Genomic DNA, 17,358 nt, shown 5'->3' with positions numbered 1-17,358 from the left:
ATAACTGCACTACACATCGAAGTACTATGCCTAGTTGCAAGAGTTGGACATACACTGAAAACAGACAGGCAAACAATTTCAAAATTTGGACAGGTACCTAATGAAGAAATCAGTGCCATCCAGAACTCTAAAATCACTGACTTAACAAGCACAAGAAGGAGAAGGGCTAGTATACCATTTATTCAGCTACCATCATAAAGCTCTGACTTTCCTAGCTGCTACAACTCTCAGATGCTTCGCTTCCTGTGTCTTCTTTGACACCTCCTATAAGGATACATGTTGTCAAAGCATAATTGCGCAGCACAGAGAAAAAAGGGAAAAAAAAAAGTAAGAAAAAAGGAGGATCACATTTCACAGCACTACAAAAACATGAGCTACAAAAGAGATATTGTACTGATCAGACTAAATTCGAGACAGCTGTGGGGAAGAGAAAACTTGAAAGGAAACATGCTGAGACACGATTCTCACATTCCTGATCCGCAGTTTTGATTTTATGTTCCAAAAATGACATGAAGCATTGGTTTTGACAGAGCTTATTGAAGGATAACACCAGCAGTATTTTAACTGCAACCAGAAAGCTGCAATCTTTCTTCTGCAGACAGAAGTCTATTTACTGATATATACGGCACACCACCATGTATCAGTTCATTCACTGATACTGTTAATGCTTAATTCTTTTTCAGGGCAAAACAAAGCAAGCTAATATGAGAATGATGGATAATAATTTATGGGAATCCTTATTTCTAGCAGTGATGACTCTTATTAAAAAAAATGACATGTCTACCTAGTCAGCCATAGAGCAGGTCACTCTACTGTGCAAACTGTCACAGATGAAGGTGCCATGCTTATCTAATAATGCACACCAAACTGTCATACTAATGGAAAGAACCCTTAGCATATGATTCAATCTTCCCTTCATCAACTACATTCAGTGTTTATCTGCAGCTACCACACTTGATCTGTGACTGAATTATGAAATGTTCAAAAAGGATAAAAAAGTAGTAACTTTAACAAAGCTAGTAGCAGACAATACATGTGATCATATCTAGCTTTTCACCTTACCTATTTAATCTCTCTGTCTCCACTTCAAATTCTCGGATTTTACTTTCAGAGATAGCAGATCCATGTGAATAAAGAGTCTGGAAGATTTCCTGGATGTTTGAGCAGTCTTGTAAGGAATGTGCCAAATGTTCAGCCACAGTACTAGACACCTACATAGGGCAGTTAATAGTTCATTGTGAATAGATAACCATTGTATTCCTCCCAGCAGCAGTGTGCACTGAGAGCTGCATTTGCTTGCACTCACTTCAAGGCATTCATCATTCAGTTTTTCCTGTGAACTTTATACTAAATAGAACAAGTTTCTACTTTAAGAAGCTATTTTGATTTAAGATTCTACTAACCAAAGAGTGAAACCCACTATTTCATCATACATTTAAAAAGCCTAATATGCAAGTTATTTACTTTCTTGAAAGCTTAACAAAAGGTCAGAGCTAACTTCTTCAGTGAAACAAATATTAACACACACTAACAACACTGCTATAGATTCATACTGGCATTGCAAAGCAGAAGCCAGTTCTGTTGATTGGAAGCTGTGAAAAGCAACCGAACAGTCTTTTTTTGAAGAATAATGATTTTGGAGTAATTGACTCCAAAATCATCCTCTTGAAGTCACTCAGAGAATGATTTCTAGACACCAGTTATTAGAAAATGACCTCTTAATACTAGGTGAAATATTTGCTGTTGAAATATTTTTCTTAAAATTACTTTTGAAGTATTTTCAGTTTAGTAAGAAACCAATGCTGCTTTTAATGGAACATGGATCATCTCCAGAAGGTACCATGCATGCACATTATTATTAGTCCTTACCCCTATGCTGCTGATTTCTGATCCTAAGACAGGTCTATCAGATGATGAAGACTCTGATCTTGTCTTTGACAGCTTCACTCTTTCAGCAATCTGTAAGTCAAAATGCTGCACAGGTTACACAGGAACCCACACTCCTTAAAGATGCAAAATGCATTTAAAGAACAAAATGCATTTGTTCATTAGCCACAAACTTGCAAAAGCTTGCAAACCTAAACTACTGTAAAACTGACACCTGTGCTGTAACTGAGAAAATTATAATCATTAGCACTTCATTCCTTTCTGCAGCTCAAGTTCATGGGCCTGCTTAGGACCCCAGAAAACTCTCTGGAGAATCTGGGTATCTCCCAACAACAGTTGTGCAAAATGAAGCCTGCTTCTCCCCGATAACAAGAAGAGTCACTACAAACAAAATAGCTCACCTTGGCTATAGGAATGTCATTGCTACTGCTGCTTGTGCTCAGCTCTCCCGTGCTGGGGTTAATAGGTCGATTGGCAGAAGTAAGACGACTTGGGCTGGATGGACCTGTTGCCTGCACGCTTTGCAAACGTGTCTGCAGTTCCCGAACCTACAATAAAACATAATGTTATATTTTTTCCATTTTAATAGTTTAAATAGTTTGGAGATTTTCTCACTGTCTAGCCAAGCCTAATTGCTTCTTGCTTGAGCACAGAAGTTGTATTTTGTCCTGTGGTGGCTACGAAGTTTTCATGTGTGGAGTACATGAATGGAGGTTGTTATAAAATTCCATTGTTGCCAGTTTTTAAAACTATTTCAATGTGGAAATATGGAGATGTATTATATCATAGTAATTACTCAAAGTTTCAGCTTGTTTTATATAACCCCTTCAGTGCAGCTGTACTATATGTATAGAAATACTCTCTCTGGGGTGAAGCTAACACTCCAGCCTAAGATTATGATGACTAAACAAATCAAATGAAGATCCTGCTGTTAACGGAAAGCTCCAGTGTTGAAAAAACTCTTAATATAAATATATCACAGGATGACTTTGTCATACTTAAAGAAATTCTAACATTAATCATGCTTTGAAAACTGAAGTTACTATATAGTGAGTAATGTACAGACAAGGAAATATCAGCAAACTACCCAACCAACAGTCTGCAGAATATAATACACACTGCAAACATGGCATGGTCCTCATAACACATCAGATACTTGTAGAACTGATGTTAAAAGATTTTCAGGACTAAAGGGTAAAAAAAAAAGTCATCTGTAGGAGCTAAACTATAGCTAAAGATAGTAGTGTTTACCTTGGAGTAATTCTTAACAAAGAATAAATGGTTTACTTAACACAACAATTACGCCACAAGGTAAAGTGACAGAGCTCATTTTCCCCAGAGAATCTCAAGTAAAGTGTGTGAGATGAGGGAAGGCGTAGGAAACCATCTGAAAAAGAAATTGCCTCGAATATAGAGTGTCTAATATTCAACTTTCTATGCCAATTTTGTTGGAACCATCCATCTGCATAATACAAATGGTGAAATTTTACCAACAGTCCAGTCAAACAAAAGCTAGGTCCATTTGATATCCCAATGTAGCATGAAATGCAACTCTGATGGCTGTTCTCTAAACCAAGGTGGGATGATTTTATACTGAACAGAATACATGTACACAAAGCAAAGTATTAAATATTACACATTAAGCAAGCTGAAATCCCTTAGTCAAAAAATACCAAATTAAAATTGCATTGAAGTTTAAGCTTTCTTCAGTTATAGGCTCACCAAGTGCATGGTCAGTACTTTAGCAATCTCTGCTTGAAGAAGTGGCAGTCAGCATGTTCTCTGCACAACATATACAGATCATTTCATCCTACTGCACTGCAGAAAGAGTCAAGCTGAAACTCTCTCCAGTCGCAAAAGCGGTATCCTATGCCTACTACAGTCCCCTACAATCTGCTTCTACTTACCTGAAGAGTACCCCTGGCCTCTCCCTCAGTCATATGCAAACTGAAGTTCAGGCTGCCTGAGGCCTTACTGTCAAAATAACGGAATTTTTAGGTATGTGCATATTACCAAAGAAGGGAAAAAAAAAAAGTGTTTTACTTAACAGAGCAGAACAACTGCATGTTACTAATAAAAAGCTGTACGTGGCAACAATAAGAACACATAAAGGCTAACTGCACTTATAAATTCTCTGTTCAGTTGTGGAGGAGTGCTACACCTTAAACAAAATTAATCCAAATGAGTGCATTGGTGTCTCTGTGAAAAAAAGAAGATAAAGTACACAAAAACTCAAATTAAATCCCCAGTGTTTAAGGTAACTTGCTGAAGAATGGATACGGGTGCTTTCCCCAGAATTACGCATCATAACTGTAATTAAACTATGAAGTTAACTGAGCAGAGTGTATAAAGTGCACATTCATAGCATGTATCTTCTACATACTTGCAGCTGAGGCCCCCTTTGTTCATATAGACATATATAATTTCAACATGGGTACAGCCGCACTAATGCAAACCTTAAGGACAGAAGTGCTCTACTGATGCAAACCAATCATTTCAGCTTTTTGATATGCATAAAACTGAAATATATGGTTATGTATGCATGTTTCTGCTTGCAGATGTGGAATACCAGCATAGATAGGATTTCTGTGGCATTAACACGGGGGGAGGGGGGAAGCAAGCAATCCCAAAACTTCTTTACATCAAAATCACTTTTATTACTGTTTCTTTTAACCTGGGCTGTTCCACACTAAATTTCCCAAAGTGCTTCAGTTACAGCATGGTTTAAAAGCAAATAATCAGGAAAACCACTGTGGATGTCTTCTTCATAAAATCAAATCTCTGCCTCAATGTCTGACTTTAAAATTGCTAAAATATTCACCTATGCCCAGAAACTAGTCCTGGAAAATTTCAGTTCGAAGGCAAGTAACATTCTAAATTTAAGGGCAACCAGGAAACAGAATGTTAAAGCTGCTTAAAATGCTAAGCATGTATTGACTCCAAAGTTTAAAACCATCTTATGGAAGGGAAATATTATATAAAACTTTGATGCAGATAGGTTTTGTTCAGTCTGTTTCACTACTAAGCAGCAACTATTGACCATGCTTATGAAGCCAATTATTCTTAAGGATCTGTAAAACAACATTAGAAACAGAAAGAAAAATGAACACAGCTAAGACCACAGCCAGGCAAAGCTTTGCTCAGGAAAGCATTTATATCAGAAAATTCTGAGCACAGCAGAGTTACCAATCTATGCAAGTCACTGCTTTAATACTGTATCACAGAAGCAACCACTACTTAAAGAAACTGCCTGTTTATTCGTGCTTCTTAATATATTTACTGATTCAGACCTACAGTTGGGAAACTGAATTAATTGCTATAAATAACTGCAAAAACTCTAGCAACGCTGTGTACTGGGTGGTAATTCTGAGTAGGGTAACAGGGTAAGTTTGTCTGACCTTAAAACCACTGGTATCACAGTTCACACATTCACCAAGCCAGAATCTCATGACTGAGCTGCCCACCCACCAGACTGCCCAGAGACACCTTAGGTAACTATTTCTGGTCACCAAAACCTCCACTGTAAATAAAGCAGTATGCAGTCCTCAGAAAGTACTTTTCCACACTAGTAGAAATTTTACAGGAAAAATAAAGGAAGACCAAAGAACAGGAATCAAGGAAAAAAAATGTTCAGAAGAGCCAGTTTCTTCTCTGGGATGGTGAACACATGAGTTATGACAAGACTAGTTTAAGAGGCATGATGAAAAATTATCTGACCACCCTTGCACAATACTTTTACCAGTCTTACGAGTTGTTACCAGTGTAATACTAATTATTCTGAAGGTTACATTTATCAGTAGAATTAAGGTAACTGCAATACTGCACATGAGACACAATGAACACTTGGAAATGGGAGAGAGAGGAAGGACACATCTTACAGGAAACTGATGGCAAAATTGGCAAAATCCAATGGGTAAAGACAAGTAAAGAAACAAAACAAAAAAAGTTCCACTGGAAGACAGGGAAGTGTGGATTTGTGAGTTAGGAAGGAATAACAAGTATTTAAGGAAAGGGTTCTTCAGCCCTTGCACCCTACCAGTTTAAAGATGGAAACATCCAGAAGGATATAAAAATTATCATGAAGTCCTAAAAGTCTAAATTGAGATTAGAAGTGGCTGACAGGCAGATCCAATTATATATATGATCAGAAAAAATAAAAAGGGAGGTGAGAACAGAGGGAAAAAAGAGAAAGACAGGGAAGTATCTGTGAAATCCACAATTAAAAAAAAGAAAGAGCAAAGATCTTCTAGACAGCTGGAGGAAGTCCAAAGAGTTACAGAAGTAAAGAAGTGCTGGAACCTTAGCAAGGCAAGGAGCATTAAGACAGACACAAGGCAACAGAGCCATTAGACTTCAGAGCAATGGATAGATAGCCTAGACTCCAAGATAAGTCAGCTGCAAACAGACATTGTGTGAACAATGCAACAACCTGACAAGTTGTTAATATAAACTGAAGTAACTGGAAATTTTATTTATTAATATTTACTGTTTAGCAGTACGAACCAATTGTTTAGCTGCACTTTTATTGTATGCCTTTGAATCCTAAGCATTGGAGTAGGAAATAGGGAAAAATAATACATAATTTCTCATGGGTACCTTAAGAACTAAATAAAAAGACAACAAGGGTAGAAAAGGGGCTGACACACTACAGTAATGTTGGATTTATGAAAGACTTCGTAAGTGATTAACAGGCACCATGGACGTGTTTGCAGAAATGCATAGTGGGTCACAGAAAATATTTCAGTGGAATATGCTCATTATCTATGATCATTAATCTAAGAAATATTTTTTTATTCTTTGATTTTACACACGCATGCTCACAACTACATGATTCGTTAACATATCCTAAATAAAAAACACAGCTACAAACTGCCTATTTTTGTCACTGATTTTCACAATCAAAGCACACCTGCCACTTTTGTTCCTAAGACAGTTTCAGGTAAGGGACATGCCTGTGATTCTTTCCTTTCTAACCTACTTGAGACCTGTTTCATCATGCATACTTGACGCCTTCAAGTAATAAAAATTTTTCCTCCAGCATTTTAATACTTCAAATTTTCTCCCCGGTTACACAGAGGAGGAAGATGAAGTACAACAAACCACAGGAAGTTTTGAAAACACTTCTCCCACCTTCTAATTTATTCATGTGTATTACAAATCTGTGGAGGGGAAGATGGAAAATAGAAGGCCAGTGTTGATAATTCAAGCTGCTCTGAGTGATGAGGGCCCTTACCAGCCTAAAGCACTCCTAACCTTTCAGTCAGACCACTGATGATTATCTTCAGTCCCTCTTAAATTGTGAGCACCAGAGCTAACAAGGTTTGATTTCCTACAGGTTGTCTGTTGTGGTTGGCTAAATACGGTAAAGAAGTCTTTGCTGGTATTTGTAAGGGCCATCCTCTCAGTAAATACTCTGGAGCTGAATAAGCTTAAACCTGCACTCATCAGCTCAATGGAAACATTTACAGAATCTTTCCTCTGCAAAGATGTCTGCTTTCAAGAAATATGTAAGAACTTACCTGTCACGAGGAGTGCTACTCCTATGGCAGATCTGAAAACCAATCTGCAGTTTGAACAATTTGGGGAACAAAGAAAGGGAACAACACACAGATACCACAAGCTACAGCAGAACAGGTATTCCACAGGGTTTATACATACAGCTTTTTTAAGCAGCAGGAGAGACTACAGTGCACTGGGTGATACATGTATGTTACCAAGGAAGAACTCCTCTTTTTATAGCACCTTTCAGACAAAAGTCCCTCATGCAATGCTCCATGTGGAAAGATTTGGGTGCTGCACCTCTGTAAAGCATGCAAAGCAATGAAAGCCAAGGATGTGGCAGGATGTGACGTGGGAGGTGAAGGGTGGATTTTCCTAAAAACTCCAAGCACAACTGAAATGTTCTGATCCAGGCTAGCACACAGCAGAAACAAATACAAGTGAGGGCAATAAGCCCATTTCAGACTTTTTCTGATTTAATTTGCATACAAGCTTGGAAACAGAAGCAAAGCTCTAGTTCTTTAATAAGAAGAGATACTGCTGCATAAGCAAATACCATACAACTGTGGAGGTGGAGAATGGAAATAGCTTTTGGCTGCTATCTCAGGTTTCTGGTGCACTCCAAGAGACAAGGAGACAGAACAGTTCAAGGATCCCTTTAAGCTGGCCAAGTTGATAATAATCTCTAAAGGGCCATAATTTATCAGTGTTCTATAGCAATCTGGAACAGTAACTTCTGATCCCAACACAAATGATATCAAAACACAGACAGCCAAGCAGCTTGTGCCAGCTTTGTGTCATCTGAGAACAGTGTGGCCTCAAGAATGTCTGCAAGGCCACAGATCTGATTCCTGTTGAGGTCTGGGTAGGTTTCAACTCTTTGCAAGAACAAGGTATTTTGGGAGAGCCCTCATGCTAAAATTAAGTTTCTTGGAGTGGGAGCAATCTGGGCAGCTAAATGGATCACGCATTAAAATGGCACTTTTCTACTTCTCTGCAGGTTATGTTTTCATGGATGTCTTAAATCTAACATAGCTAAAATATTGTCTGCTTTTGTTCTGGTGAGTCTGGTGAATTCATCTGAGTTTGGAGCAGATACAGAATAATTCTCACAACCAGAAGCATTTGATTAACTTAAGAAGTTGACATATGGCTTATGCAGACAACAGACTTAACAGACTTCTAGAGCTGGAACCACCTTTTTGCTTTAGACTTCACATTGAAGAACAGCCTCAGGGAAGCCTGAACACTGCCCACACCCACTGTTTCTTATGCCAACCGGCTGCTTGGTACTGTGCTGAGGCACTACTCATGTGGCAACTTTCATGGGCAGTAATTAAAAAAACCCATGAACTGGTAAAGAAGTTCCCCAGCATCTTATCTGTATCACTGTATTAAGGATTATGGTCAGCTATGTGCAAGTAGTTTCTAAGGCACTGACTGGCCCAGACTTTAATAGATTCTCTTTTTGATATGACAATAACATGCAGAGGTAAAACCTCTGCATTATGAAATTTGCTGCTACACTGCAGGCACCCTAGAGAAATAAGTGATTACCTCATTTACTAATGACCCATGAGAAACAAACTCCATATGTATATTGTTTCTTAGCTACTGTTCTAGCTACTCCTAACTGAGCACAGTAAATACCTAATTAAATTAAATCTTCAACAAGCCTGAGAAAAATGTATTGAAAGCACTCTGCTTGATTACAGACATTGGTCTAAAGTAACAGGCCTACTGATCTGGTCAACTTCAAGCTTACCCACTTCATCCAATCTAATTTCAAAGAACAGTAACTAAATTTTGTTGGATGGCCTTCCCTGCTCTCCAGGGAAATAATCTGAAGTAACTCTGGCTTCAGGTGGCATACAGAAAATACTTAATAGGTCAAAGAAAACATTAGTTTTGTTGCAACTATGGACAGAACAGTACATTAAAAATGCAGATATGGTTTCCAGTGCAACAGCTGCACAGTGTTGCTGACAGGGTCATAACCCATAAACAAAATTTTCTGGTGGGCGCAATAAACCTGTTGTTCTGCAAGTTCAGGATGATATTAAAAACCGTATTTCAACAAAGGCCTCCATAAGTGCAAACCAAATGAAAGCAACTGAAAAAAACCCCTGCCAGCTGTGTCTAAATATAGAGGCTGCTTGATTTTGTTAAGCCCTGTGCCAATCCAGAATTAACCCTTTGTCTACTGGGCAAGACATCTATCCGAACTGTCTGAAAAGAATTTCCTTAATTAAAGAAGAATGAACATTTAAACTGACTTGCTCTAGACTCTACAGAGCAATTCAAGGTTTACCACGTCCACTCTCCTGGTCTGAACACAATTCAGGTCAGTAATATCCCACTGCTGCTATCATCCAACAATTGCTCTAGCCACTTAGATGAAACAAGCTGACGATCTCAATTCTGTTTCCACTAGAGATGCTTCCATAACAGAGACACACCAGTAACACATGCAGCACCCCTGCTAACAGTTACAGTAGACAGGCCAGCAACTACTAAATCAGCACGATTAACATGCTATTATTGCAGATCACAGCCCTGCCTATACTAAGGAAATTGTGAAGAACTCAGTAGCACAGCCAGTACTTGTGTGGCTCCATAAATGTTTGGTTCACTGCAGATTCCAATACAGACTGATCAAGTCAAGCAGTACTCACATACACAGAACTAAACAACATTTTCCTCATCATCTAATCCAACCCTTTGCTACTGCTGTTAGCCAAACAAAACAACAGTTTTGTGTAGAGATGCTAAGGCTAGCTCTAGAATTGATGCAGCTGTATTAGCTGGGCCAAATAAAAGTTGGCTTTTTAGCTTTTAGCTTTCCTGTGGATACAATTCTAATGTAACGATCCCCATTTTAATAGGTAACCCTGCATAGTCATACATTATACAAACGTAACTAATATTTCAAAGCTCCATTTTCAAAGTTAGTTAAGCCTTACTCCTTACTGTTTCTTCACAACCTCAATCCTCTAGTCTGTTAAGACACCTTACAGTCTAATTTCTAGCTCAATATAGCCACAGGTGGTTTATATTAATCTGTTCTTGCTCCAGTTTTGTCCCTAAATTTGAACAGCCATTAGCTCCTATTCTTATTTGCTTTCCCCAGCACTTGTAAAGAGACATCAAATTCAGATTTTGCTTTGCAAGCTGAACAGGACAATCTCTTCAAGTCACTTCTCCAATGCTGCCCATTTATCTGACCATCTTCTAAATCTATTTTTGCCCGTTTAAACCAAACCTTTTCAAGAGATAGAGGCAAGAACTACATATAACATTCCTGATCAGATCTCACCAGTCTTTATACAGTATTTCCAATCTCTGCTGGAAATAATTAATCTGGTATATCACAGGACTGAATTTACGACCATGCATCAACATTCTATTCATGCTGATCCCCGAGAGTACAAACACCAATTCTTTCCCCTTTTGTGTTTTTAACTACCAATCCTTTAAGCACCTTAACTTGCATTTTGTACTTCTCAAAATTTAAATATCTTTCTATTAATTCTATCCTCAATACCATCTACTTTTTTTTTTGCATTTGACATCCCAATAATGATCTGTATCATCTGTAGTGTCAACATCTGCATTTGTGCAAGCAAATTTCACAAGTCCATTCTTCTATTCTCTGACTCCTTGACCCCTGCCCTGCCCCAATCCTGCAATAATTCACCAGGGGCATAAATGCTACTTCTGTAGTTCAAGGGGCAGTAATGACTCTTTTTTAAAAGGAGTGTCACTATAAAACCAGTCCAAAAACTTCAGGACTGAAATGACTTACACTTATGTTATATAATAAAGCTAAATTTTACACAGAAAAAGTTGTCATCTTGTTTTATATGATAGCAGCTTACTATTCTTCCCTCATCACACACACCTTTTCATAGTGTTAAGAGAGGCTAAAGAGTTTTGCAATGGTAATTGGTGGTTTGATATCTGAAGATCAGAAGTCTTACACAATGCAGCTTCATGCTAAAATGACACAGTCACTAAAGAACAATGTTGTTTCAGAAACACAGTATTTGCATAAAAGGTTGATCTGCTGCCAGTAGGTAGAGAGCAACACTTCCAATAGTTTTACCAAGATACAGTGGTCTAAATTGTCACTCAAATTGAAGACAAACTTGAAACTGCCTCTTTTAAAACCAAAATTATTTTGTATCTAGCCAAAACTCTGCAGATTTAACAGGGACAAAGTTAACACACTTTAAAATGTAACAGAAATTCAGGTCACGTTTTCTTGGATCTTTCATCTTTTTTTATGAACAAATTTCCAGGTTTTTTTTTTTTACTTTGGACTCCACACAAAGCAGAAGGCCTTTATTTGACCTTGAAGCATCATAAAATTTACAGGGAAGTGGGACATGGCTGGGACTACTCATTTCTGAGAATTATTACCCACTGACAGGAGTCCTGCTCTTTTTCTTTCTCCTGATCATAAACTGAATTCCCATCAAAAACAAATAAATATTTGTTGTTTACAGGAAAAAAATGCCTCACAGGAAAATACACTAAATTAACATATGCTTTTTCTATAGACAAGTTAGATAAGCTTCCTTGGAGATGAGTATCAGGTTTTTTGTTAACACATGATTTTTGACATCAGGTTGTTGTACACCTCAGCTGTACATCACACACTCTTTTCCAATTATGTTCAGTTTTGTGCTAGTTCTGTAAATTTAAAGCTCGTCTTTAAAAACAAAAAGCCCTACAGACAGTACAGGAAGTGAGATTAAAGAGAAGTCTCTTTTGGTGACAAAATTATACAGGCTAGGAGGAACAAGAAACATCAATCACCTATGCAGAAGCCTTACCCTTCTACGCAGTCTGTCCCTTTCTTCACGAATAGCATTCATGGTAGCCTTGGTCCTGTTCAGCTCCTCCTCTTTGCTACATAGCATGGCTGTGAGGCTCTCATTCTCTTCCCGCAAGCCAGCTAGCTCCTTTTCCCATCGAGATCTCTCTTCAGATAGATTTGGATAAAGGTCACGTCCCAGTACACCCTCAATCTCTTCTACAGTCTGCAAAAATACAGTCATCGAAAACCAGAAAGAAGCAGAAAAAGATGATTGAACAAGACTAATGGTCACAGGACAGAAGAGTGTAACAGGCAACTATATACAAATCATCATCAACAATATCAACCAATATCAAAGTAGTATAAAAAAAAAACCAAACAAAAATTGTTGCTTATTTTGTTTGATAGTTTGTCCATTTTATTAAAGTTTTTCATACTGACCAACACCAAAGCAAATGGATGTTTTATATGCCGATAAAACATACGTCACCATGAGTGACAGCAATCCAAGTACTTTAATCTCAGAACAGTTTAAAACAAATTAATTACTTCTTGGCATGGGTGAGCACTATGCTCGTTGTTTCCCTGCCTGAACAACAGGCAGAAAGTAGCAGCCTGTGAATGTGCATGGCATGGGACCTTTCTTAGTTCTAGACCAACTCCACAAAAGGCCAAGAGTGGGACAGTGAAAAACCAGGACTCCTCTTTCTCATACCTCTGAGCATGTTATTTCCTAGAGAGGATAGAGAGATAAAAGAAAGAAAACTGGCCTTGGCTAGGCTTACATTATACCAAGAGATGTTACAACCTTTCTAGTGCCTAAAAAAGGCTGGGTCTCTCTGGGACATATAAAGCCATTCAGCATTTCCTGCCCAATCCCCTTGCTCAGAACTGTGCCTTGCAGGCACCATTCAGCATGAAGGATATTCAGCAGCTTTCAGTGGACGAAACTAAACTACACGCACACACCACTAGCAAGTGAATTCTGCCATGCCTGAACTTACTGTCAAGACTGGTGATTCAACATGCTGAAACACAGCATAACACTCGATGTGTCAGGTAAATACATGCAGCTCTGATTCTACTACACAGCGTACGCTGTGACTGTGTTAAATTTTTTCACTTATGGAAGACCTCTGCAACAAGCAAAAACTCTCCAAATGTTGCTTACACAAGCTTTTGAATCTCTCTAAAAGCAGCCTGCATAAAAAAGGAAAATAAATGCAGAAATGGCAAAATGATGAAAAATAAATGATGTAACTAGCAACCTACAAGGTTTAATTTCATTGGATAATCCAAGACCAAACTATATCTAAAGCCTATACTTTAATGTGGAAGATAAATACCTCATGTACCAAGGTTAAAACCAGTATACTTACTTGTTTTATTCAGAAGGACTTAACTTTTTTACATAACAAAAATTACTAACAGAAGTTTATGTCCTTAATTTGGGAGGAACTAAAAGAACAAACTAGAGTAGAGCAAAAAAAGATAAACCAAGTTGAAAATACAACTCTGCCTTTTTTCTGCAAGAAATCTTCCTGGTGTTTTCAGCACTGTCTGACACTAAGGTACCAGTGAAATGTTACTATTTGTTCGTTATAATGAAAGGTTGGTTATTTATTGTTGTCAATACATTCATCTTAAAGAATAAACCTTGGCTAGAACAAGATTCCTTAGCAAGGTGGTAAAACACTGACGCAAAAGGAAAAAACCTATTTTTAATAACTAGTTCCAAGATGCCTCTACGGAAGGAGGGACAAAACTTCTGCAGTCGGGTTCTGTTTATCCTTTTATATCATGTTTCACATTTCTCTTCCATAAAACTGCAATACATTTAGAGACATAAATATAAAACTCCATTGACAGAGTATCTACACTACAATTCTGTTTACATATTTGGTAGTAAGCTTGAATAACTTTTTTAAAAGAGCAATGCCTCGCAACATCTCTGTAAATTGAAAGAAACCACAGCTCTCCCTTACATTAGTTTTCACCTGGACCTACAAGTCTCAAACTATGACATGGTAATTTATTTCAACACAACTTGAGAATAAGTTCAAACGCTGAATAAGCATAGGGTGGCTCATCTTAGAATGTGAAGAAAAGCTCTGTAATGGCAAGAGCATTCTCTCTTGACGAAGCCAGCTTTATTTTAAACAGTCCCTCTTTGTTGCCGTCTTCTCCTCTCCCTTCTTGCCCCAAAACTCCTCTCATCTTTCAGACACTTCCCCTGCTGCTTCCTCACCCCTCTAATGCCAAGTTCTGCGCTGCCTCCTTCTTTTATATTCCCTATGCTCCCAGTGTTTCTCTTCCAACCCCTCCCTTTCTTCAGCCTCCTCTCCTCCTCAGAGCACTACTGGGGGTGATAAACCTGGAACAACACTGAAAGAGGAAGGACTGTCATGAGAAAGCAGGAGCAGTGGCTCAACACCACAGAGGTATCTTCAGATAGAGAGGCTGCTGCTGTTTCTCCAGACTCCATTGTTACCATCTGCCCACACAAATGCAAAATTCAGGCAGTGACAGCATCAGCATGGGTCTGACAGTCATACTAAGGGCTGTCCCACAGTCCTTAACAGAGCTGAGGGACCTTTCTGCTTACTTCTATGGTCTTCATTTTGATGTGATAGATACCCTTTTGCTGACTAAGCTATTATCACAATTCTTCGGTTTGATGACCAACATGCTACCATTCTCCATGGTAAATAAAATATAAATATTGTACATGGATATATCTATGTAAACTACCAAGTCGTTTGTTTTTCTTCAAAGCAGTATTACAGAACAGTTTTATCTGGCATGCTGCTGCACAGCAGATAAACTCAGGTATAACTGCATGGATTATAGGATTGAATTACAATGTCATGTTCCAAGCACAGGGCTGGATGTCATATCATGGTAATTTCAGTCTTGTCTCTGACACTGCTATCACTACTTTCTACTTTAGTTTCCTTCCAAGAGGTGTCATGTTACAGATATGATATCAGATAAAATCTGCAAATATCAGGTTTAAAAGAAGCAAAAAACTGCACTTTTTCATAAGGCATAACTCAATGGTATAATTGATTCCTACCAGAATTTATGGAGGCCAAAGAATTAGACGAGTTAAAAACACATTAGATACAAACATGGAAGAAAATTCGACTCAGTACTATTAAGCATCATCTCTGGCTCAAGAAGTTCCTAGACCCACCTTGCAGGAAGCATCTTTGAAGGAAGGAGAAGGAGGACATACTATGCATGGGTTTTTTTGGTGCGGTCTTTCCACTGGCATCTGTCACTAGGCAGACAGAATTCTGGTCCAATCCAGTGCAGCTGTTCTCATGTTCTAAATGGTTCCTGTATCTTTTTTTAATTAGTAGAGTTTTAGCAGTAGGTAGCTGCTACTGATAGTCATTGACTCTTCAAAATATACAAAGCCTTAACCAGCCTACTTTGTGGAAATTTTCTTAAACAAAGTACAGTTTTCTAACTGTTCAGAAAATCTGATAATCTCATTTCAAGGTTTTTTCATTCTTTGCGGGTCAGAAACAACTGAGCTAGCCAGGGGCACATGATTTGTGTAAAAGAAGGAAAAAAAAATTACCGGCAACAGCATTACATGAAACCCAGTGAAATTTAACCATCAAAGCAGAAGCATTCAAAACATTTAAATGCATTAGTCTATGGGTGAAGAAAAATCCAACAGTCAAAGCAAAAGACAGAATATTTCAGTTTTCTGTTCATGATTCCACCCGTTTTAAATCTCTCAGTTCTCTGTCTGAGGAAGCAGGAAAGGAGAAGTGACCTGCAGCCATGGGTGGAATTATAGAGAGAGGCTCTGCGTGTACGTTTTTCTATATTAAACACATTGGTGACACACTTCGCTAGCACATAATCAGAGCATGCCAAGAGATTCCTATCTTCCTGAAAGGTTAATAACCCTAGTATGCTATCACTTGTCAAACATAAACAATCTCAGGCTTTACATCACAAGCAGTGGGGAAAAGCCTTCTCCAAAAATGGCTATGCATGCAGAGATCACATGAAAATAAAAGGTCTGCGTTTTGGACCAGGAATAAGTTGGTGACAAATTACTTACCATTATGAAAGTCTGATTGTGGTAAATTTGCATCAACAGTAAATACCAGGGTTAAAATAAAAAGCTTGAGAATTAAGATTATGGCAGCTATTTTGACATTTTGTTGAACCCACCTCCTGCAGAAGTTTTCATCTCACTTCACTTCAGAGACCTCTGTGGACCTCACAGAGGTCAATCTCTACCTGTTTTCCAGGATCCACTACTGACTTCTGAGAACAGCCCTAAAACTCCACCTAAGACTGGGTAACATTCAAAGTATTGATCCTAATCCTTCGAGATGCTCAATTAAACTGTTTTAAGACAATTCTCAAGAGACCCAAAAGTCAGCGTGTGTGTGTCTCTCTCTCTCTCTTTCAAATATACCCACATTCTTCAAACTACTATTCAACATTAATTTATAGGCCATTATATTCCTCAGGCATCACCAGGGACAGAGCGGACCTCTCCCAGTAGTATGCCAAAGGGCTGCCTTAGCCATCTAGAATGGTCAAAGAGCTCCCCACTGCTGACTGTCAATATATTTGTTCTTAGATAAATGAATCACTGGTGCCTTTCCATCTGACAAAAAACTTGGTCAGCTCTTTCCCTGTATATAGTAAGGTATTCTATGGTTCCCCCACTCTCAGGTTGTGAATTGCAACCCCTTCATTACCTGTGCTATCAGGCAACCCTCTTCTAAAACCAAGACATACACGTATCAGTTGAATTATTTGTTCCTGTATCTGGCTTGTCTCATTAGAATTAATGTACAACACATGATTTGTGTTAAATAGTAGCTTCATATTTTAAGATGTAAAGTCACAATTTATGCACAGTTTATGGCATTTCAACTTCAAATTTCAGTATTACATATTGTGTTTTCAGTTACCAGTCAATGACTAGATGTGTGACCCTCGGCAAGTGCCAACTTGTTTGCTGGATAACCTTCAGAAAGTATATTAACTGCGGAGTATCCCCCACTTCTCTTATCTCTGAAATGAGCATAAGCACAATACATTTCCCATTTGAGATCAAAAGCTCCTCCTGTGCCTTGGAGAAATCAGTCTAAAACAGGTGTACTACTGCT

General features: G+C 38.3%; 1 protein-coding gene across 5 annotated transcripts in view; it reads right to left on the bottom strand.

Moving 5' to 3' along the window:
• Positions 1–17,358, bottom strand: part of MCC (MCC regulator of Wnt signaling pathway) — a 213,010-nt gene that overhangs the window by 38,302 nt on the left and 157,350 nt on the right. For all 5 annotated transcript variants that reach the window (XM_074932661.1, XM_074932665.1, XM_074932663.1 and 2 more), the window contains 4 exons: positions 12,225–12,431; positions 2,289–2,435; positions 1,870–1,959; positions 1,063–1,211 (listed from right to left, as the gene is read on the bottom strand). In XM_074932661.1, the coding sequence (XP_074788762.1) occupies positions 1,063–1,211; positions 1,870–1,959; positions 2,289–2,435; positions 12,225–12,431 (593 nt within the window). The remainder of the gene's footprint in view (positions 1–1,062; positions 1,212–1,869; positions 1,960–2,288; positions 2,436–12,224; positions 12,432–17,358) is intronic.

Source organism: Athene noctua, chromosome Z, assembly GCF_965140245.1.
Source record: "Athene noctua chromosome Z, bAthNoc1.hap1.1, whole genome shotgun sequence".
Classification (NCBI taxonomy): domain Eukaryota; kingdom Metazoa; phylum Chordata; class Aves; order Strigiformes; family Strigidae; genus Athene; species Athene noctua.
The sequence above is the reverse complement of the archived record's forward strand: the minus strand, read 5'-3'. Positions and strand labels throughout refer to the sequence as shown.